The sequence below is a fragment of the Salvelinus fontinalis genome, chromosome 25 (genome assembly GCF_029448725.1).
Source record: "Salvelinus fontinalis isolate EN_2023a chromosome 25, ASM2944872v1, whole genome shotgun sequence".
Taxonomy (NCBI): Eukaryota; Metazoa; Chordata; class Actinopteri; order Salmoniformes; family Salmonidae; genus Salvelinus; species Salvelinus fontinalis.
In genome coordinates this window covers 20,585,238-20,607,777 of record NC_074689.1, presented here as the reverse complement: position 1 = coordinate 20,607,777, position 22,540 = coordinate 20,585,238, and the positions used below count along the sequence as shown (strand labels likewise).

The following is a 22,540-nucleotide window of genomic DNA, read 5'->3' as shown; positions in this document are numbered from 1 at the left end:
AGAGGCTCTACTGCACATGTCAAACTCATTCCATGGAGGTCCAAGTGTCTGTGGGTTTTCGCTCTTCCCTTGTACTTGATTGATGAATTAAGGTCTCTAATTAGTAAGGAACTCCCTTTTCACCTAGTTGTTCAGGTAATTGAAAGGAAAACCAGCAGACACTAGACCCTCCATGGAATGAGTTGACAGCCCTGCTCTAGTCTCCTCTGATGGATTGACAAACTCTTCCAGTCTCTCACACACAGCCTCTTTGTTCTCCTGCTGACCCCTCTAATGTTCTATGACCCCAGAGTAGCTATGGCAATTACCTTGAAAATAGGGTCATGACCTTACCCAGTGAGACAAAGGTAACCAATTGGATTATACAATCACTCCAAGGGAGCCAATAGGATTATCTCAATGCCATGTCCACAGATGAATGTTGGACATGGAAGTAAAAAAATAAATACAAAATTCAAAAAAAATAATAATAAATGAAAATCGGCTTTCAGCATCCATCATTCAGATTACAGTGGAATCATGCCATCTTGGAAGATGGAACAGTTTGAAGGATAAATTCTGATTTCAGTGCAATTCCACGTTAAACCAGGGTTATCCAAAGATGTTCTGGCTTTGACGGAGGATCGAGACGTTTAGAACTCAAATCTGTACCTGGCCGTCACCCTATCTGGAGAATCGCAATATTAAGAACATGAAATATGGGATGTTCATTACTAAATCAGCTAGACGTTGGATTAAGGGGAGAATCTGATGGTTTGAACATCAAGAGATCAGAGCAGACACAGTCTGATGTCTGGAACTGTCCTACAGAGCGTTGGCTTTCACAAATACAGTTATGTTGAATAACATAGGCAGACAGAACACGCAGATCTTCATGATTCATGTTGTTATTTATTCTCTTTAATGCTTTTCAACATTCTTAAAAACAAGCCTTTCTATGTGCAGTAAATGCCACTTTCTATATAGATTTACAATACACCTTCATTCGCCAACATAGGAATATGGCTAAACACAACACACACGCACTCACACCAACACACAGGCACTCACACACACGCCAACACACACACGCACTCACACCAACACACAGGCACTCACACACACGCCAACACACAGGCACTCACACCAACACACAGGCACTCACACTCACACCAACACACAGGCACTCACACTCACACCAACACACAGGCACTCACACACACGCCAACACACACACGCACTCACACCAACACACAGGCACTCACACACACGCCAACACACACACGCACTCACACCAACACACACTCGCCCTTTAGTGACCCCATCTCTCACTCTTTCCATCCCTCCTCCCTCCATTCCAGCCCAATCACCCCTCCTCCATTTCTCCAGTATAACACGCCTCAGCAGGTCATGCGGGCCACTCCAAACTCCAGGCTGACCACAGCGGGCTCGGCCTTGGCCCCGTATGTCCCCTGCAGGTCACTGTAGCGCTCCTTGCGCTCTGTACCGCTGCTGCCCTCTACTGTCCGCTCTGTGTCACTGCAGCACTCTGTCACCTCCTCTCCCACCTCCTCCTCCTCCTCCTCCTCCTCCTGCTGTCGCTGTGCCTCCTTCCGGCTGAGGGGGGCTCCCAGGATGAGGGAGTGAGGGCGCGTGGGGAGGATGCGTTGGTCTCTAGGGGAAGCCTGGGGGTCTGGGGTGGGGGGGCTGATGCCATGCTTCTGTAGCCTCTGGAGGGACACAAAGAAAGAGACATAGGGTTAGATTTAGTAACGAGAACCCCCCCACCCATAAACACATTGCGCAATACCTCCACACAATCACTTGTTGTTTTCAGAATCGTGATGTGCTGATTGATGTCACATTGTGTGTTGTTTCAATACACCAGCACCACATTAAAACCGTACCTCTAACCCCTCCTCTCCAGCCATATTTTATTTATTTATTTTCACCTTTAAATCTAACCAGGTAGGCTAGTTGAGAACAAGTTCTCATTTGCAACTGCGACCTGGCCAAGATAAAGCAAAGCAGCTCGACACATACAGAGTTACACATGGAATAAACAAACATACAATAGAAAAATCAATATACAGCATGTGCAAATGAGGTAGGATAAGAGAGGTAAGGCAATAAATAGGCCATGGTGGCAAAGTAATGACAATATAGCAATTAGACACTGGAATGGTAGAATGTGCAGAAGATGAATGTGCAAGTAGAGATACTGGGGTGCAAAGGAGCAAGATAAATAAATACAGTATGGGGATGAGGTAGATTGGATGGGCTAATTACAGATGAGTATTGTACAGGTGCCGTGATCTGCTCTGACAGCTGGTGCTTAAAGCTAGTGAGGGAGGTAAGAGTCTCCAGCTTTAGTGATTTTTGCAGTTCGTTCCAGTCATTGGCAGCAGAGAACTGGAAGAAGAGGCGGCCAAAGGAAGAATTGGTTTTGGGGGTGACCAGTGAGATATACCTCCTGGAGCGCATGCTACGGGTGGGTGCTGCTATGGTGACCAGTGAGCTGAGATAAGGCGGGGCTTTACCTAGCAGAGACTTGTAGAGGACCAGGAGCCAGTGGGTTTGGCGACGAGTATGAAGCGAGGGCCAGCCAACGAGAGCGTACAGGTCATAGTGGAGGGTAATATATGGGGCTTTGGTGACAAAACGGATGGCACTGTGATAACAAATTGGATGTAGTCTGAGTAGAGTGTTGGAGGCTATTTTGTAAATGACATCGCCAAAGTCGAGGATCGGTAGGATGGTCAGTTTTACCAGGGTATGTTTGGCAGCATGAGTGAAGGATGCTTTGTTGCGAAATAGGAAGATTTATAGGAAGATTTTCTAGATTTAATTTTGGATTGGAGATGTTTAATTGGAGATGTTTAATGTGAGTCTTCAAGGAGAGTTTACAGTCTAACCAGACACCTAGGTATTTTTAGTTGTCCACATATTCTAAGTCAGAACCGTCCAGAGTAGTGATGCTGGACGGGCGGGCAGGTACGGGCAGCGATAGTTTGAAAAGCATGCATTTAGTTTTACTTGCATTTAAGAGCAGTTGGAGGCCACGGAAGGAGAGTTGTATGGCATTGGAGCTCGTCTGGAGGTTTGTTAACACAGTGTCCAAAGAAGGGCCAGATGTATACAGAATGGTGTCGTCTGCGTAGAGGTGGATCAGAGAATCACCAGCAGCAAGAGCGACATCATTGATGTATACAAAGAGACAGCCCCCTGAGCCCCCACACCTCCTGAAACGACGCCACACTGTTAATCATTTTATACAATTCAAACCTAAGGCACGGACCGTCCTTGTTAGCCACACAGCCAACTTGGCCTGGCCAAACACACAGTTCAGCACAACACATTTGACCTTTTTCACTGCTTGAATAGCTTGGCCCCAATCCCAAACATCCCCACAGAGAAGACCACCCCCAACCTCCTGTCCAGGAGGGAGGACAAGGTCTGGTGGACCTGGAGAGCAGGGTGGCATCATTCTAACTCAAAGCAGTACAGAGGCTACTGTACCACACTGATGTTAGCTGGAGGGAACCAGCATGTGCTCTGTTTAGGAGGGCTGGCGGTTTAGGGCTGGGCCGCCAGCTCTTCTTCATGCGGCCGGAGAGACTAAACGAAGCAGGGGTCTCTGATTTCTATGCTGCAGTACTGAGGGCCTGGCAGCTGCTGAGGCCCACACGAGGGAGGGATGGGGGTGGGTGGCGGCGGCGTGGGAGGAGCCCATCTTCCACAACCCACTGATCCCTTTGAGGTCCGTTTGTTCAGCCACCCTGCAGTTACGTTTAATGGCAGCAGGAGACTAGCTGACCAATGGCTGGTGGGAAACCCCTCAGGAGTTGGCACAACAGGCGGGACTAACGTCTCTTAGGTTGCTGGAGAGAGTCATGGGAAGGTCCAGGAGGCTCTGCCTGAGCCAGTGAAGAGGGGCCACCACTTCAAGTGACAGCAGAGACTTGGGACTGGCAGGAGGGTTCGGAGAACGTACTGATATTTAGCACGCCGAGCCTGTGGGAGTTTGGAAGTGGGGGATAAGGCGCTGTACACCCTCCGTGTCAAGGTTAGGCACATCAGGAGCTTAGTGGGAGTGACGGGGCATCAGTGGCAGGGGGTTGTGGGGGGCTAAGAGCATGGCAAGGTATAGGTGGAGGGTGCTCTATAAGCTCAGAGGACCTCCAGTGGAGGGTATTACATGGAGCCCTGGCCACCAATAGCTATAGGGTTGACCTGGGAGTTGGGGAGGGGTATCTGTTTTGTGCAGTGACAGGCTGTTCATCATGTGCCAGGATAATGCTGTTAGTCTCTGGACTCTTGGACAGAAAATAATCCACGCGCTTGCGTTGCATGTCCACAAGCAATCCCCCGGTGGGGGGGGCATCTCCCTCACAACAGAAGTTACAAGCCCATCAGACAAAAGTAAACAGTGGGCTTTCTTGGTTTCCCCACACTGTTTTTCAACCCAAACAAGAGCTGTCAGCATTCATCTCTCAACATGGAAAATCCAGCTCTTACAAGTGCTCCTTTTGCCTTGATGGGATAAAGAGCCCCATGTCCCAGTGTAATTGATAGATGGTCAGCCCCCACCCCATCCTGCCACACCAGCTCAACCTCCGCTACACTCAAGCTCCTCAAGTAGTCTCCTGGACTCTGAAGAACAAAAAGCTGTATAATGCTGACAGAAAAACCCAATCTGGGCTTTCCATACATCCCACCACAGACAGAGACTCAAACTCCCCTTTCCAGTGTCCCCACCTCTCCCAAAAGCTTTGGAAGCTTGAGCAAAAAGTGGCATCTTGTAAGAGCTTTACATTGACTTTTCAATAGGACACCTGCCGGGGCCCTGGTGAAACAGAGAAGTGAGCCATGGCAATATGATGGTCTGAAAACCCAACTGGGAGAATGGAGGCTCTCACTAGCCTATTGCTCTGATTTTTTAATGTATAGATACGATCCAAACGAGTTGCGTTCACCCTCCCCCAACCACCTTTACTGCTTTGAGGTGGGATACTTAGTTCTCCATGTTTCCACTAAATCAAACTCATTCAGAACATCATTCAACACCCCTGCCGAGACCGAATGCAATTCCTCAACATTCCTGTCTTTAGTGAAGTCAATTGTGCGTCTCCAATCCCCCCTCTCCACACAAGCACCTCGTCCAGCGCTAAGTATGCAAGCTCCTGTCTTAGACAGCCAAACAGAAGGCCCCTCTCCCATCCTGTACTAGGTGCATACACATTTATGAAAGAAAAGGTTATTGATTTAGTTTCTAACCGCTAATGTTGACACCCAGTCCCGGGGGGGAAGCATTGCTACCCCTGCACTAAGCTTTGTGCCATGGCTCAGCACCTGCGCCCCTTCCACCAGACCCCCCAATCCACTTCATTCTTCACATCACTGAGTCTCTTGTAAAAAAAGATATATATATATATATATAATAAAAATAATAAAAATTCACATTGAAATTGTTTTGTTTTACAAACCCCTCTTCCCCCAGTCTCTGCCACTTCCATGTTAAAGCAGCCTAACCATAAAATCTCCAGGTGGGAGGGAAAACAATTAGAAACCTGTAGAGTAGCCCATGAAGCCACCGTGCCATAAAAGACATTTACACAAAGTCTATAGAAATGCCCTTACGCACCAATGTGACCCACTTTCTTAGCCTATACTGCTACTTGGGTGAGAGGACACTAAACCCCTCATTCTTCATCAGGTGTTGTCCTCACCTTACAAACCTTTCAGAAGCAGGAATGTAACACTCCAGCGGAACCTTCTTTTCCCCTTTAGTCTCCCTCAAGAAGCTAGACAGTTCCCTCGCTGTATGTATAGGGCCCACAGACCCTGTACTCACCTCCTCAGCCCCACCAGCATGCTTACCGTTCCCTACAGACCCTGTACTCACCTCCTCAGCATGCTTACCGTTCCCTACAGACCCTGTACTCACCTCCTCAGACCCACCAGCATGCTTACCGTTCCCCACAGACCCTGTACTCACCTCCTCAGACCCACCAGCATGCTTACCGTTCCCTACAGACCCTGTACTCACCTCCTCAGACCCACCAGCATGCTTACCGTTCCCCACAGACCCTGTACTCACCTCCTCAGCATGCTTACCGTTCCCTACAGACCCTGTACTCACCTCCTCAGACCCACCAGCATGCTTACCGTTCCCTACAGACCCTGTACTCACCTCCTCAGCCCCACCAGCATGCTTACCGTTCCCCACAGACCCTGTACTCACCTCCTCAGCCCCACCAGCATGCTTACCGTTCCCTACAGACCCTGTACTCACCTCCTCAGCCCCACCAGCATGCTTACCGTTCCCTACAGACCCTGTACTTACCTCCTCAGCCCCACCAGCATGCTTACCGTTCCCCACAGACCCTGTACTCACCTCCTCAGCCCCACCAGCATGCTTACCGTTCCCCACAGACCCTGTACTCACCTCCTCAGACCCACCAGCATGCTTACCGTTCCCTACAGACCCTGTACTCACCTCCTCAGACCCACCAGCATGCTTACCGTTCCCCACAGACCCTGTACTCACCTCCTCAGCATGCTTACCGTTCCCTACAGACCCTGTACTCACCTCCTCAGACCCACCAGCATGCTTACCGTTCCCTACAGACCCTGTACTCACCTCCTCAGCCCCACCAGCATGCTTACCGTTCCCCACAGACCCTGTACTCACCTCCTCAGCCCCACCAGCATGCTTACCGTTCCCTACAGACCCTGTACTCACCTCCTCAGCCCCACCAGCATGCTTACCGTTCCCTACAGACCCTGTACTTACCTCCTCAGCCCCACCAGCATGCTTACCGTTCCCCACAGACCCTGTACTCACCTCCTCAGCCCCACCAGCATGCTTACCGTTCCCTACAGACCCTGTACTCACCTCTTCAGCCCCACCAGAGTGTCCGTTACTACAACAACCTGCCTCTGCTCATTTCCCCCATCTATACAACCCCTTCTCCAATAAACAAACAATGCGTTAACTCTGCACCATGAAAAAAAATGCATAAAAACTTCAAAATAAGCAAGAAACAGGATAGAAAAGGGATAGTAGCCCTCAACACAACCCATAAACCCAGTCCCTAGTGAGATACAAGTACTCACAGCCTCCAGGTCTTTTATTGTGTCCTCCAGTTGGCAGTTGCTCTCCTTCAGAGTGAGAACGTTCTTCAGGACAGACTGACGGGGGTGCATGGAGCGATCAAACTGGTGGTACATATTCCTCCAGAACCTGACACAGAGAGAGACAGAGCGAGAGAGAGAAATTAGGGAAAAGGAATAACAGGGTAGGGTTGATGAGGGACGGAGAGGAGGAAGAGAGGGACGGAGAGGAGGAAGAGGGAGAGATCAAAATGTAATTGTATTTGTCACATGCTTCGTAAACAACAGGTGTAAACTAAGTGAAATGTTTAATTACAGACCCTTCCCAACAATGCAGAGATTTTTTTTAAAATGAAAATTCAATTTTTTTGGGGGGGGGGGGGCTATTGACTCAGTACAGTACCCTGTGTATATGTGCAGGGGTACAAGGTAATTTAGGTAGATATATTAGGTAGGGATAGAGTGACCAGGCAACGAGATAGATAATAAACAGTAACAGCAGCATATGTGATGAGTCAAAAGAAATTAGTGCAAAAAGGGATGATACAGATAGTTAAACAGTTATCAATAGCTACCCAGACTATTTAGCAGTCTTATGGCTTGGTGGTAGAAGCTGTTCAGGGTCCTGTTGGTTCCAGACTTGGTGCATCAGTACCTCTTGCCGTGCGATAGCAGAGAGAACAGTCTATGACTTCGAAGATTTTTAGGGCCTTCATCTGACACCGCCCTGTATAGAGGTCCTGGATGGCAGGGAGCTCAGCCCTAGTGATGTACTGGGCCGTACGCACTACCCTGTGTAGCGTCTTGCGGTCGGATGCCAAGCAATTACAATACCAAGTGGTGATGCAGTCAGTCAAGATGCGCTCAATGGTGCAGCTGTAGAACTTTGAGGATCCGAGGGCCCATGCCAAATCTTTTCAGCCTCCTGAGGGGGAAGGGGGTTGTCGTGCCATCTTCACGACTGTGTTGATGTGTGGACCATGATAGTTCCTTAGTGATGTGGACACCGAGGAACTTGAAGCTCTAGACCTGTCCCACAACAGCCCCGTCTATGTGGATGGGGGCGTACTCGGCCCTCCATTTCCTGTAGTCCACGATCAGCTCCTTTGTCTTACTGACGTTGAGGTTGAGGTTGTTGTCCTGGCACCACACTGCCAGGTCTCTGACCTCCTCCCTATAGGCTGTCTCGTCATCGTCATCGGTGATCAGGCCTACCACCGTCTGCAAACTTAATGATGGTGTTGGAGTCGTACGCGGCCACACAGTCATGGGTGAGCAGGAGGGGACTAAGCACGTACCCCTGAGGGGCCCCCTTGTTGAGGGTCAACGTGGCAGATATGTTGTAGAAGGTGCTTAATACCAGGGTCCTTAGCTTAGTGATGAGCTTGGAGGGCACTAGGCTGTTGACCGGTGAACTGTAGTCAATGAACAGCATTCTCACGTAAGTGTTCCTTTTGTCCAGGTGGAACAAAGCAGTGTGGAGTGAAACAGATTAGGAAGATGAGGAAAGGATATTCTTAGAGTAGAGTGGGTGAGGGAAGGACAGAGAGAGGAGGTAAAGTACTAGTTCTTACTTGAAGTGGCAGGGCAGGGTGGAAGGTTCTAGGACGGGGTGTGTGTCTGCGTAGGCGGGGCAGTAGGCAGGGTTTAGGTAGTTCTGCTGCTCACTTAACAGAAACGCCCACAGAGAGTGTGTCCTGTCTCCAAGTCTGGCAGGGAGAGAGATGAGTGAGTGAGTGGGAGAGAGATGGAAAGCGTGTATGTTTGTGGTTTACTCACTGCAGCTCTTCTCGCCGTCTCTGGTTGTTAGCCAGGAAGTTTCCGTACTGACAGGAGTGAACATGTTCATGGATCTGCAGCAGCAGCCACTCACTGAACTCAAACGCCTGAGGAAGAGTAGGTATCATCATCACCACAATCATTCCTCACTCTTCCACTGTGATGGCTGCTATGTGGTGAGTATACTTGAAACACGCAGATGCCTACACACACACACACACACACACACACACACACACCTGGGGAAACTGCTCGGTGAGCTGCCACACACACTCCAGGAACTGTGTGAAGACGGGGGACACCTCCTTGGGGTCTCCATCCAACTGGTCACACCTGTCTGCAAACTTGTGTCCAAATGAGATCCAGTCTTTCTCTATGAGGACCTGCAACACAGAGAGACCAGAGTTTATGACATGTTTCTTTCCTCTACGTATGTCTACAGGCATAGGGAGGTTGTTTGATGGTGCAGTAGCACACACACACTTACCATGAAGCCTTTGATGGTGCGGTAGTAGGGGTCCATGAGCAGAGCTCCCAGAGAGCAGACCTGGGCTGTCCGATCCCAGCCGTCTGAACAGTGGACCAACACACTGGCTCCTTCTACTGTCACTGCCTATGGGGGAGGGGGACTGAAGTTAAATGACTGCCATTGCCATTACTTGTAAATAAATTATATATTTTTTAAATACACTGTTTTAATTGTCACACACACACACCGGAAAGGTGCAGTAAAATGTAAAATGCCCATCTATAGGCAGTCAAAAGCTGCATATCGCAATGGGATGCTTTATCTCACAATTTCTTTCCTTGCAATGTCTCGCAACTTCAGTAAAGCAGGGCCTATTATCAATGACTAGGCTAGGATATTCTACACGCAACAGACTGAACACACACTGGCATCATTAGGACTAATGATCATAACACTGCTCTAACAGTTGAAGCGTTTTTCAACTAAAACGAGAGTTTCTACAGACAAATGCAGGTAGGTCCCTCCCCGTTTTCTTCTGTTTAAAAATCATTTTGCAACAGAATCGGGAGAATGAATACGCCCCCAGGCGAGTCAGCGTGAGGGAGAGAGAGGTGTGCATTTTTCTTGGAAATCAAGTTCACCTCTTCCTCTCTGGTTTTATTTAAATGAAACAACTTTGCCCAGACCTCTATAGCATATTGTCTAGTTAGGATATAACACGGAAAATCATGTTTTGTGATAACTGCACTGCTACATTGTTTTTCGGTTTGAGATTTTTCTTAAAACGTTAAGGATCCCAATTTAACGTTCATACCCATAACTGTTTGCAATCACAGTGTGACTAAACTGAAGTGGAAAGCAGAATGTGATTGGAGAAGGGACATGGCCTTACCTTGGTGAGGAAGATGGCTGCATCTACCACAGCTTTGACGTGCCGTAGCCAACCACAGCTCTCCAAGCCCAGCAGGTAGTCATTTACTGACAGAAAACGACTTCCCACCACTGAGACAGGCAGAGAGAGATGGAGGGAGTCAAGTAAATAGCGCATGTGTGTGTAGTGCATGTGTGGTGTGAGTGAGTGTGCCCGTCGGACCTTCCAGGAGTTTCTGTAGGCTGGTCCTCATCACGTGGATGTTCTCGATCCCCACAAACTGGAAGCGGATGTTGGAGTAGTTATCTTCATTCTCGTAGCCTTTACCTGCTGCTCTGTTGGCCATGGCATTCAACTGCAGAGAGGGAGGGCGATAAAAGAATGAAGGAATGGACTGAGAATGTCCACATTCTTTGGGAAGAGCTTGCTAGCAGCGTTGCGATTGGGTACCTTGGGCCTGGTATCCATGACGTAGACAAATCGGCTGTTGTGATTGGCTTTGCTGATGGCCTGCAACATGCTCTCGTCCTCCAGGCATCGTGCGCTGAACCCAGAGAGAGGCTGGCTGCACCGACACACTGCTGCCTGCAAGGGACAGGGACGAGCACAGAAAACAGGGATTAGGCCACATATACCTAACCGGGCGATTTACGGAGACTTGTTAGGTTAGGAATATTGCGTTGGGGTGAAATGGTTGAGGTAACGGTACAGGTTAGGTTTAGATTAGATGACTGGTGTTGTGATCAGTGGGAAAATCATCAACTAGATTCACTGTGGACAGATTTTTCCTTGAGCGGATGGTCGGAGGGACGGAACACAATTATAAATCATTTGTAGACTGTAAATTGACAGAAAGAAGCCCAAAGAGATATAATATTTGACTACCACAATCATTTCAAACCTTACATTTGTATACAATAATTTATCTCCATTATGTGTGGGAATACTTGAACAGATTACATAAATTAAAATCACTTGGAACTGATTTCCTGGTGTCTTATGTCCAACAATTAAAATAAAAATTCTCAACAATAAACAGAAAGAACATGGGGGGCCAAATGAAACCAGGTATGTGTTATGGTTAGGGTGAAGATGGGTAGGGTATACAGTGCATTCGGAAAGTATTCAGACCCCTTGACTTTTCCCAAAAAAAATTACGTTACAGCCTTATTCTAAAATGTATTAAATTGGTTTTACTACACACAATATCCCATGACAAATCAAAAAACGTTTTTTAGAAATGTTTGAAAATGTACTACAAATAACTGAAACACCTTATTTTAAATGTTATTAGTTTTTTTTACCCCTTTTCTCCCCAATTTCGTGGTATCCAATTGATAGTTACAGTCTTGTATCATCGCTGCAACTCCCTTACGGACTCAGGAGAGGCGAAGTTCGAGAGCCGTGTGTCCTCCGAAACAACCCAACCAAGCCGCACTGCTTCTTGACACAATGCCCACTTAACCCGGAAGCCAGCCGCACCAATGTGTTGGAGGGAAAACCGTACACCTGGCAACTGTGTCAGCATGCATTGCGCCCGGCCCGCCACAGGAGTCGCTAGTGCGCGATGAAACAAGGATATCCCTGCCGGCCAAACCCTCCCTAACCTGGACGACGCTGGGCCAATTGTACGCCTCCCCATGGGCCTCCCGGTCGCGGCCGGCTGCGACAGAGCCTGGGGTCGAACCCAGAATCTCTGGTGGCACAGCTAGCACTGCGATGAAATGCCTTAGACCACTGCGCCACCTGGGAGGACCCTCCAATCATTCTTAAATGCAAGAAGTTTGGAACCACCAAGACTCTTCCTAGAGCTGGCCGCCCCAGACAAACGAAGCAATCGGGGGAGAAGGGCCTTGGTCACTCTGACAGAGCTCCAGAGATCCTCTGTGGAGATGGGAGAATCTTCCAGAAGGACAACCATCTCTGCAACACTCCATCAATCAAGCCTTTATGGTAGAGTGGCCAGACGGAAGCCACTCTTCAGTAAAAAGCACGGCAGCCCGGTTGGTGTTGCCAAAAGGCATCTGAAGGACTGACCATGAGAAACAAGATTCTCTGGTCTGATGAAACCAAGATTGAACTCTTTGGCCTGCATGCCAAGCGTCACGTCTGGAGAAAACCTGGCACCATCCCGTATGAAGCATGGTCGTGGCAGCATCATGCTGTGGGGATGTTTTTCAGCAGCAGGGACTGGGAAACTAGTCAGGATTGAGGGAAAGATGAACGGAGCAAAGTACAGAGAGATCCTTGATGAAAACCTGCTCCAGTGCGCTCAAGACCTCAGACTGGGGTAAAGGTTCACCTTCCAACAGGACAACGACCCTAAGCACACAGTCAAGACAATGCAGGAGTGGCTTCGGGACAAGTCTCTGAATGTCCTTGAGTGGCCCAGCCAGAGGCTGGACTTGAACCCAATCGAACATCCCTGGAAAGACCTGAAAAAAGCTGTGCAGTGATGCTCCCTATCCAACCTGAAAGAACTTGAGGATCTGCAGAGAATAATGGGAGAAACTCCCCAAATACAGGTGTGCCAAGCTTGTAGCGTCATACCAAAGAAGACTCGAGGAAGTAACTGCTGCCAAAGGTGCTTCATCAAAGTACTGAGTAAAAGGTCTGAATACTTATGTAAATTATTTCTTATTTTTTTAATAGATTTTTTTATACATTTGCAAAAAATCTACAAACCTGTTTTTCTTTGTCATTATGAGGTATTGTGTGTAGATTTTTTTTTCCAAAGACTTCATATATTTTAGAATAAGGCTGTAATGTATGAAAAAGAAGAGGTCTGAATACTTTCAGAATACACTGAATGTTAGGGTTATGGTTAGGGTGAAGATGGGTAGGGTGGGGTAAGGTGTTACCTTCTTCTCCTGGTAGAAGTATGTGAGGACAGGAAAGCGTCCTTTGCTCCTGAACTTGGAGCTGCCGACGATGATGGGCTTACTGGCTGTAATGGGCACATACAAGTCTCTGGGATACGTCTCACATATCTACAACAGGAAACATAGAATCATGGGATTTGTTGTCAAATATTGAACCAATCTTATTCCATTACATCCTGAATCCTATTGGAACGCTCTGCCCACCTTGTAGTCCCTGTTGACGTCAGTGAGCTGCCATCGGTCACAGGGTACGCCCATCCTCTCAAACTCCGCCCCCAGATCGATGAGCTGCCAGCCTTCCTCTCTCTGTTGCTCGTTTTGCTTGGGGTTGTAGGAGAACGCATAGAGCTCATCATAGGATACTAGGGAGGGAGACAGAGATGGAGAAGAGGGAGAGAGCAAATGTTAGAAACTAAACTCGACTCAAGCATCCTGCACACTCAAAGTAGGGCAGGTGCAATTACCTTATAATCATCTAACCAACGATTATGAATGAAGACTCATTAAAATAACAGTCATAACCGTTTAGTTTTAGTTTTTTGGGGGTGGAATGAACTGCTGACTGGAGACGGCAGGTCATTCTTGCGGTTGAGTCCATTTCCGCGGTAACATGGACTCTTTACGACGTGATGAAACTGTTGCTCCTTGCTGAAACAAGCAAGGCGTTGTGGCAAACAAGTCGTTGATTGCCTCGGCAACACCCCCCTCCCAGCAGCAGCAGCACATGCAGTCAGGAGCGGAGGAGGGGAAGAAATGTGCGTCTTACATTTTTTTTTATAAAAATGCTATTCTAACCATTTTAAAACGATGACCATGGTCATTTAGCTGACCAATAACCATCACAGCCCTAACTGAAACACACACACGCTCAGGTACAGTAGGTACCTGGTCGTAGCAATCTGAGCAGTGAGCTGTAGATGTCGTGACAGTCTCTCTCTCTCTGGACCACAAAGTGGACCACTCTGAAGTTACGACACTGGATGACCAGAGGACAACCGCTGGTGGTCAACGATAGCTTCTCCACTGACGCTATGTGGTGGTGCAGGATCTGGAGGGGAAAACAAAAGTCATGACATCTTTCCTTAATATGACACCACAGCACATACTGTAGGGGCAGCAGGTAACTTAGCAGTTAAAGATAGGAGCCAGCCACCGGAGGTTTCCAGTTCGAATCCCGGGTCTGACGGGACAAATATGTTGGGAAGTGAGCTGGCAACCGTAGGGTCGCTGGTATCAAATCATGGATGCGATTGCCTGCCATTGTGCCCTTGAGCAAGGCATTTAAACTCCCACAACAACTGTTTCACGGGCACCCAGTGTTGCAGCCGCCTGCTCTAACCTATGTAAGTGTGTCTTTCAGAGGGGTTGGGATAAAAGCGGAACTCAAATTTCGGTTTAACCTTTTGTAAAACAGACAAATAAAGTCATCTTAATCTAGAGGTAGAGACCTTTTTCTTTCACTCTATCAAACATTTAAACACACAAAGGACGGCAGGGAGATAATGTGCACTCACACACGCACTCATTGCAATCATCATCATTTTCTTTCTGCCAGGAGTGTGTGAATGAGGTTAACAATTCATTAAAGACTTTTCATGACCATCAAAACAGAGAGCATGAAAGGACAATGCGCCAAATAAACATATTTAAATCAGTCCATCACCATAATCATATTAGATAACCAACAACCCTATAGTGACTCCAACCCTGGGACATTATTAAAATGCGCATTCATCAGCATAGTTAATGACTAGCAGAACATTCCAACACTAAGTGTGTGTGTGTGTGTGTGTGTGTGTGTGTGTGTGTGTGTGTGTGTGTGAAACACTTAAAATGCTGATCTCTCCAGCAGCAATGAGTCAGACAGTAAGTTTGGGCGAGATACCGTATACCGGGTTATTTGAAAATAGAAATGGATTTTCAACCCCTATGAGACGTTTTTTTACTTTTATAAATGTGAACGTTTGTAGCTACATTTAAGTAAATTCCTGCAGTCAAATTGTGCTATACATTAGGAGATAAAGAAGATTGGGTTCTTCATTTCACCAGTCACATAATTTTTTCATTATGAAGCTTGACAGTATTCGCCAGGCACATGGTGTTTGTTTAGAAGCACACAATGACGAGAGACCATGGCCTTGTGAGTCACCCACTATTGTGCAGCCAGGTGATCTAGGTGACCTAGCTACAGTATGGAATTTAAACTTAAAAATGTCTGCCAACTCTTATAACTATTAAGTTAACGGTCTAAACATGTGCTAAAATGCTCTGCAGTTGTGCATTTGGTTTGTTCATTTAGTAGCTAGTGAGCCATCTAGTTACAGTGGTACCTCCTTTAAAAGTTGCAGCGTACTGTTGCACAGCGACGCAGAATTCTAAGGCACGTTATTTAAGTGTGAACCACTGGTACCATTAATGCTAGTTAGTGCTAGTTTGACCCCCAAAGGGCATCCTTGAGAAGCATTTGATAGCCTTCAATAGCGGCTGTACTAGAGAATTTAAAACATTTTTTTGTAAAAACATAGTATAAGGGACTGATTAAGAAATGTTCCAGAATATTTTGGTGTTTCTATCCTAAGAAAAAGTAAAAACCCTCTGGGCTTCCGTTAGAATGGCACGGAAAATATGGAGCTGTACAACGTGACGGCCGGGAGTAGCCTACAGTACTGGGCTATTTAGTCAAAGAATCCATGTGTCATGCTGGCACGCGGGAGACCGGGGTTCAATTCCCCGACAGGGAGGAAGGAGTAGGCTGTCCTAGTAAATAAGAATTTGTCTTAACTGATTCCATAGGTGTTATTTCATAGTTGTGATGTATTCACTATTACTCTACAATGTAGAAAATAGTCAAATGAAGAGAAACCCTAATTAATATGATGGTGTTTCTAAATCCAAGAAAAACGAAAATCTCTCAGTTTCCGTTAGGATGGAACTTCAATATGCTCTTTAAATAAATAAGACCTACACCACATTACTCAACACTAGTGAGACTCATGTCACCTACGGTAGGCCTACAGTATATCAAAAAATGACGTGACTTTCCGCCAATAATTAAATATAGAGGATTGGAGAATATTTTTATCATTATTTTATAAACGAAAGCATAAAGATGCCATTATTAGTTACATTATTCTAGTTTGAACATGCAGACTGGCACTAAGAACAGCGGGAACGTTTCCCTAGTCAGCGACATTATTAGTGCAATGCCCCTTAAAGTGTTGCTCTGTGCTACCCAGTGGGGCGGGGTGGCGGTCCACCACCCCTTTCTCATGGGCTAGGTCCGTCTTCTGTGTGCGGCTCTGCGGCCCATCCCGTACCCCCTACCCTCGTGCCTTGAACCTTGCGTAAAATGAGCGAGAAAAAGGCCATTCTTGAACATAGGGTGAGACATTGTTACTAATTTGTAAATAAAGCTAGTTTATTATTTTGAATTATTTATTTTGGTTTTTAGAGGGAGAGAAACCAAAAACCCACAGTCATCTCATGGGTCTCCCAGTTGAGGCGGGCACGGGTATTGAACCAGCATCTGTAGCAACATAGCTTGCTTGCACTGCTATGCAGAGTCTTAGACCGTTGCGCCACTTAGGCGCTGTACAACGTGACCGGTCGGGTGTGGGCTACAGTAAGAGCAAAATAATCCTAACAAAATAAACAGTTTTAGTAAGTGATACTGAAGTCGTGTACAATTATAAGTTTCTATTTAGGTTAATGTCACCCATTCATTGTCATTTAGAGATACCGTAGGACCCAAAAGCATAATCAGTGCTCTAACTCCCCCTTGCGCTGGTCTGGAGCAATGAAGTGGTGACGCAGGGTACCGTACTAAACCACAAATTACCTCTAAATCCCGCAGCATAATCGCCAAACTTTTAGTGGAACATCCACTGTAAGTGGTAACAGAAGAATTCCCTCTGGATCAAGAGCCTTGTTTTGTGCGTGCAGCAAACTGTGAGTAGCATTTCGGAGTTACTTGTATAACTTTATGAGCTGGGATGTCTGTCCTGCAAATACTTTAGGTCAGAGACTGTATATAATGTTCCCAATGCGGTCGTTAATATTTAGTTAGCATTGTCTATGGGATTTTACATATACTTGTCATTGCTAACCTTCGGATTACAATAGCGCCCCTTGTGTTCAGTACCGGTATTATCGAATAACCCAGTATTGCACAAGGTCGGTACGAAGTTATGACAATCTGGATACCGCCCAAGCCTAAGACAAAGTCTTAGCATCTCTTCAATATTTATGCCCTGGAGGCACATTTTGCCTTGCTACACACACTTGGACTCTGACTGAGTGATAGCTACCAAATTGACACACACTTTTCCCCTTGCTCAGCAGTAGGAAGAGAGGAAGGAAGTATGTACGAAGCCTGGCAGCAGTGTCTTTGTTTAGAGATCTTACTCCAACCGTGGCCCTGGAGCTACAAGGTTTACAGATTTCTGTTCCAGACTCCAGCCCAGCCAGCACTAACTAACCTACCCGATTCAGCATCTGACCGTAAGGCGCTACAGAGGGTAGTGTGTACTAGAGGTCGACCGATTAATCGGAATGGCCGATTAAATCGGGGCCGATTTCAAGTTTTCATAACAATCGGAAATTGGTATTTTTGGGCGCTGATTTAAAAAAAAAATTTTTTTACACCTTTATTTAAATCTTTATTTAACTAGGCAAGTCAGTTAAGAACACATTCTTATTTTCAATGACGGCCTAGGAACGAGGCAGAACGACAGATTTTTAACCTTGTCAGCTCAGGGGATCCAATCTTGCAACCTTACAGTTAACTAGTCCAATGCTCTAACACCTGATTACATTGCACGCCACGAGGAGCCTGCCTGCCAGCGAATGCAGTAAGCTAAGTTAAGTTGCTAGCTAGCATTAAACTTATCTTATAAAAAACAATCAATCAATGACTGTCATTGCTCCAATGGGTACTTAACCATAAACATCAATGCCTTTCTTAAAATCAATACAGAAGTATATATTTTTAAACCTGCATATTTAGCTAAAAGAAATCCAGGTTAGCAGGCAATATTAACCAGGTGAAATTGTGTCATTTCTCTTGCGTTCATTGCACACAGAGTCAGGGTATATGCAACAGTGGGCCGCCTGGCTCTTTGCGAACTAATTTGCCAGAATTTTACGTAATTATGACAACATTGAAGGTTGTGCAATGTAACAGGAATATTTAGACTCATGGATGCCACCCGTTAGATAAAATACGGAACAGAATAAACGTTTTGTTTTCGAGGTGATAGTTTCCGGATTAGTCAAAGGTATATGGTTTAGAGAGAAATAGTCGACGCGTTATAATTCCTGAAATAACTTGCGGCTGAATTTGAAAGGGGTTCCTTCGTTATTTTACCGTTCATGTCTTCCATAGAGAATGTCTTGATCTACTTCAAATAAGGTCTGTGTTTCGTGCAGAATTTAACCGCCTCGATGTTTTGATACCCGTGAAAATCTCACTAGGATAAGGTAACGTTTGTCAACATATTTTCATAAATCCACTCTACAATTTTTTTTAGCTTATATTTAGCCAATATTGATCAGAGTTACCTTGTCCTATGGATATCTACACAGTTATAAAATTGTCACGGTGATGTAAGCCTACACGAAACACAGACCTTATTTTAAGTGAATCTAAAAATATCCTATGGAATAAATGAAGGAACCGCTTTTCAGATTTTGCTAGAAGGTGTCATGGGAATTATGACTCGCACTTTGGTTGTCAATTCTTACCATGCCCATTATTAAAATAGGATTTCCTGCATATAGAAATTAAAGTTTTGTTTTCAACATTCATCACAGGTAACTTAAACTCTATTTTTATTCAAACAGTTGAGAGTATTTGTCTCCTAAGCAGACTCTTCAGTAACATTGTCACTTCAGAGCTGTGTGCGTGTGTGTATTTATGTATTATATTAAGTTAAAATAAAAGTGTTCATTGTTCATTCAGTATTGTTGCAATTGTCATTATTACAAAAATGTGTGTGTGTGTGTGTATGATATATATATATTTTTTTAATTAAAAAAAAGTAAAATAAAAATCGGCCGATTAATCGGTATCGGCTTTTTTTGTTCTCCAATAATGGGTATCGGCATTGAAAAATCATAATCGGTCGACCTTTAGTGTGTACGACCCAGTACATCACTGGGGCCAAGCTTCCTGACATCCAGGACCTATATACTAGGCGGTGTCAGAGGAAAGCCCAAAAAATTGGCAAAGACTCCAGTCACCCAAGTCATAGACAGTTTTTTTTGCACTGCTGCTAGTCGTTGTTTATTATCTATGCATAGTCACTTCACCCATACAGACATGTACAAATTACCTCGACTAACCTGTACTCCGCACATTGACTCGGTACCCCCTGTATATAGCCTCGTTATTGTATTGTGTTACTTTAGTTTATTTGGTAAACATTTTCTTAACTCTTTCTTGAACTGCACGGTTGGTTAAGGGCTTGTAAGTAAGCATTTCACTGTAAGGTCTACACGTTGTATTCGGTGCATGTGACAAATTAAGTTCGATTTATCAAGTCAAGTACCGGTAGGCCTAATAAGAGCTTACTGTCTTCCCTCATTCCTACTCTCTCACCCCTCCCTTTCCACCTGGCACTGCCAACAGGTTACCAAGGCGATGTTGAGAATAGGCTGGGCCAGCAGGTTACTGTAGCAACAGTTGTCACTTGAGGAAGGCCGAACCCGGTTCCCACGGTGTCTCAACAGTAACTATCACCGCTAGACAGACTACACACACACACACCTCACACTGCCTTACTTCCTCACACCACCAACACACACACATGATATTAAAGAACACTAATCTGTAATGGGGTGTGTCAGGCATTAGCTTAAGCAAGTCCTACATTCTGAATTTAGAGTGCTGTGTGAGATAAGGTGTGTTCTGTATTCCGTATTAGAATAGAGGTACTTCTTACCCAGATCTCCTGTGCAGCGGTGGTGGCAGCGTTATTGCTCTCCACGAAGATGAGATGTGTGGCCGTCAGGTGCAGCGTCCCGCTGGTGGACTTGTTACTGAAGCGTTCCAACAGACGCACCAGCTCCACCTGCACAGGTACAATTATGATTACGGTGACACCTGTCAAACCTGTCTCCTTGCAACATTATGTAAAGAGATTTGGACTCTCTCTTTCCCTTGTCCACTCAAACCCAAGCACAAAAACACTTGTAGTGAAAACCTTTGGCCCTACTACCATGTCCTCACTAACACATCATGAATGTCAGTAGAACATTGACAGAGTCTGTCGAACCAGAGTTGATCATTTCCTGACTGGATGCTTTTTTTTAATTTCTTTTTTTTATACACATTCCTGGTTCACTGACTCCTGTTGACAGTGGTTACAAGATGAAGAACTACTTAATTCAACTCTCACCTTTGTCTTCACACCCTGTAAATTGTATCACTTTAATGACATTTAGAACACTTGACTGAATATACTTCATCTGCACTATTCTAATCTGTGATTAACAAATAGGCTAGCCTATTCTCTCTCCCTCTCTTTGAAAGAGTCTCTCTCTGTCTCCCAGCAACCAGTGTGGTGCTAGGCAACGCCACAGGATGGCGATCAGTCAGCTCAGTCAAGGCCTGGTAGCAAACAGAAGAGAGTGTGTGTGTTTGTGTAGACTGACACACACACACACACACACACACACACACACACAGACACAGAGGAGGAAAGAAAAGGTTGTTGACGGGCCTGAAGTCAAGCTGATGACTGTCCTGTTCACCAACTGCATTGCAGTTCCACAGTCCCTAGGCCTATTTCCTTGATTCAGATATCAGCATGATCCAGATTAGTGCACCCAAGGCCACAGAAAATCTCAGGAGTTGACTGTCTGCATGTTTAATTAAGAGTTCAAACAGGGTCCAGGGGGGCAGAGCCTAAAATGCTGCAGATGGGTAACACCCTTGCAGGCAACCACACCCACCATCTTTCACCTGGACAAAACAAACACACAGGACAAGTGCCAGTTCAACAGACACACTCCTTCAGGCGGCACTTCACTGATAAAAAAATGACCAAAGGACTTTGAGCTCGCTCTTCTCTTTTTAAGCTACAACAGAAATACCCTTTGACTGCAGTGCCAACAACATGAAAGCTTTGAGCCTGTTTTGTGAAAACAGCGGCTGTGATCACGTGTGTCACTGACTATAGCAAATCATTGTATAACTAGCTCATTATTCTGACTATAGCATAAATACAAAAAAATCATTCACTTTGCTCCTTTGACGTAGTGGTAGCCCCATGATCTGTCATACTAAATGCATTATCTGGAAACATCCAGCTGGTACCATAAATCTAATATCGTGTTTGTGCCAAGGAGGACAGGCAGCTGCAGGAGGCGGCTAGCGAGAAAAACAGGTCACTGGCACACAGCACATCAGACAGTCTGTTGTCAAAACACCAGAAAAAAAAGATTGCCTTCTTGGTGTAGCCTACTCGGTTGTCTCCACCGACACTGTGATAGTGTTTTATATTGCTAGCAATGTCTACAGTGGCTTCCCTGAATCTCTCTATCAAGTTCTAAAATCACCACCCAAAGCGCGAGCCAACTTGCCCATCCTAAACGACCATTGTAATGGCCATTCATGCAGCCGTGCAGCAGAATCCGCTTCTCTTGGAACCAAAACAAGACTGAGCATATTAACAAGTTAGCTAGCTAACTAACTAATTAACTGGCCCTGCATTTGTCAGGCCTAACGTTAGCTTTAGGGCACCATTGTCAACGCACCAGACGTTGTTGTAATTGCATAGCAAGTTATTATAGCTAACTAAAGTTAGTTAACTAGCTACATCATATGCATTTGAAATGTTTTGCTGAGGTTAAACAAAAAAACAGTAACGTGAATGGCGCTAGCTAGCTTTCTTACCTTAGGCGTTCGGATATGTTCCATTTCCCTGACAGCTGTCAGTGCATGCAACGATTCAACCAGTTGACATGTGATGTGGCTCGCACATCGATTATCAAGGTGCGGCAAGCTGACGTTATTTGATCGCTTGTTTTACTTTGGTACGGACATTAGTTGAGTATTCACGAATGGTATTTTTTTCAGTAGATGCTCGCTAGCTATTAGTTATTCACTGTCGTCACCACAGCCACAAAGTCATTACCCCCGCCCCTTTCTACACATTATCTTCTTAAAATGTGATTTTAAACCTAACCTTAACCACACTACTAACCTTATGCATAACCCTAACCTTAAATTAACACCAAAAATCAAATGTTTGTTTTCATGAATTTTACGATATAGACATTTTTGACTTTGTGACTGTGGTAACTAGTGGTTACCGTTATCCACTACAGCGCTTCCCGCTTGGGCGACGTCAATGGGCGTACAGTACCTCACCGCCACGTAGTGCAGATTCCATTGTTTGATTGTTTATTTTTTTATTACTTGATATTTTTTGTATATTTTAG

The 22,540-nt window shown here is 45.7% G+C and overlaps 1 protein-coding gene across 1 annotated transcript; it reads right to left on the bottom strand.

Annotated features, from left to right (window-relative positions):
* Positions 1 to 871: 871 nt before the first annotated feature.
* On the bottom strand, positions 872 to 22,235 carry LOC129822968 (myotubularin-related protein 6-like). The gene is made up of 14 exons (XM_055881567.1): positions 21,993 to 22,235; positions 20,038 to 20,166; positions 13,982 to 14,144; positions 13,301 to 13,458; positions 13,076 to 13,204; positions 10,665 to 10,799; positions 10,437 to 10,569; positions 10,236 to 10,345; positions 9,362 to 9,487; positions 9,114 to 9,257; positions 8,875 to 8,981; positions 8,670 to 8,804; positions 7,099 to 7,225; positions 872 to 1,709 (listed from the first exon to the last, which is right to left on the bottom strand). The coding sequence occupies exons 1-14, from the start codon at positions 22,014 to 22,016 to the stop codon at positions 1,380 to 1,382; spliced, it is 1,950 nt and encodes a 649-aa protein (XP_055737542.1). The 5' UTR covers positions 22,017 to 22,235; the 3' UTR covers positions 872 to 1,379.
* Between the last annotated feature and the right edge of the window lie 305 nt (positions 22,236 to 22,540).

Excerpts from the sequence above, each read along its gene's own strand:
- LOC129822968 (XM_055881567.1), bottom strand. The coding sequence starts at position 22,016 with ATGGAACATATCCGAACGCCTAAG. Across the intron at positions 14,145-20,037 it reads CCGCTGCACAGGAGATCTGG|ATCCTGCACCACCACATAGC; the intron begins GTAAGAAGTACC and ends TTTCCCCTCCAG. Across the intron at positions 1,710-7,098 it reads CAATAAAAGACCTGGAGGCT|AGGCTACAGAAGCATGGCAT; the intron begins GTGAGTACTTGT and ends GTGTCCCTCCAG.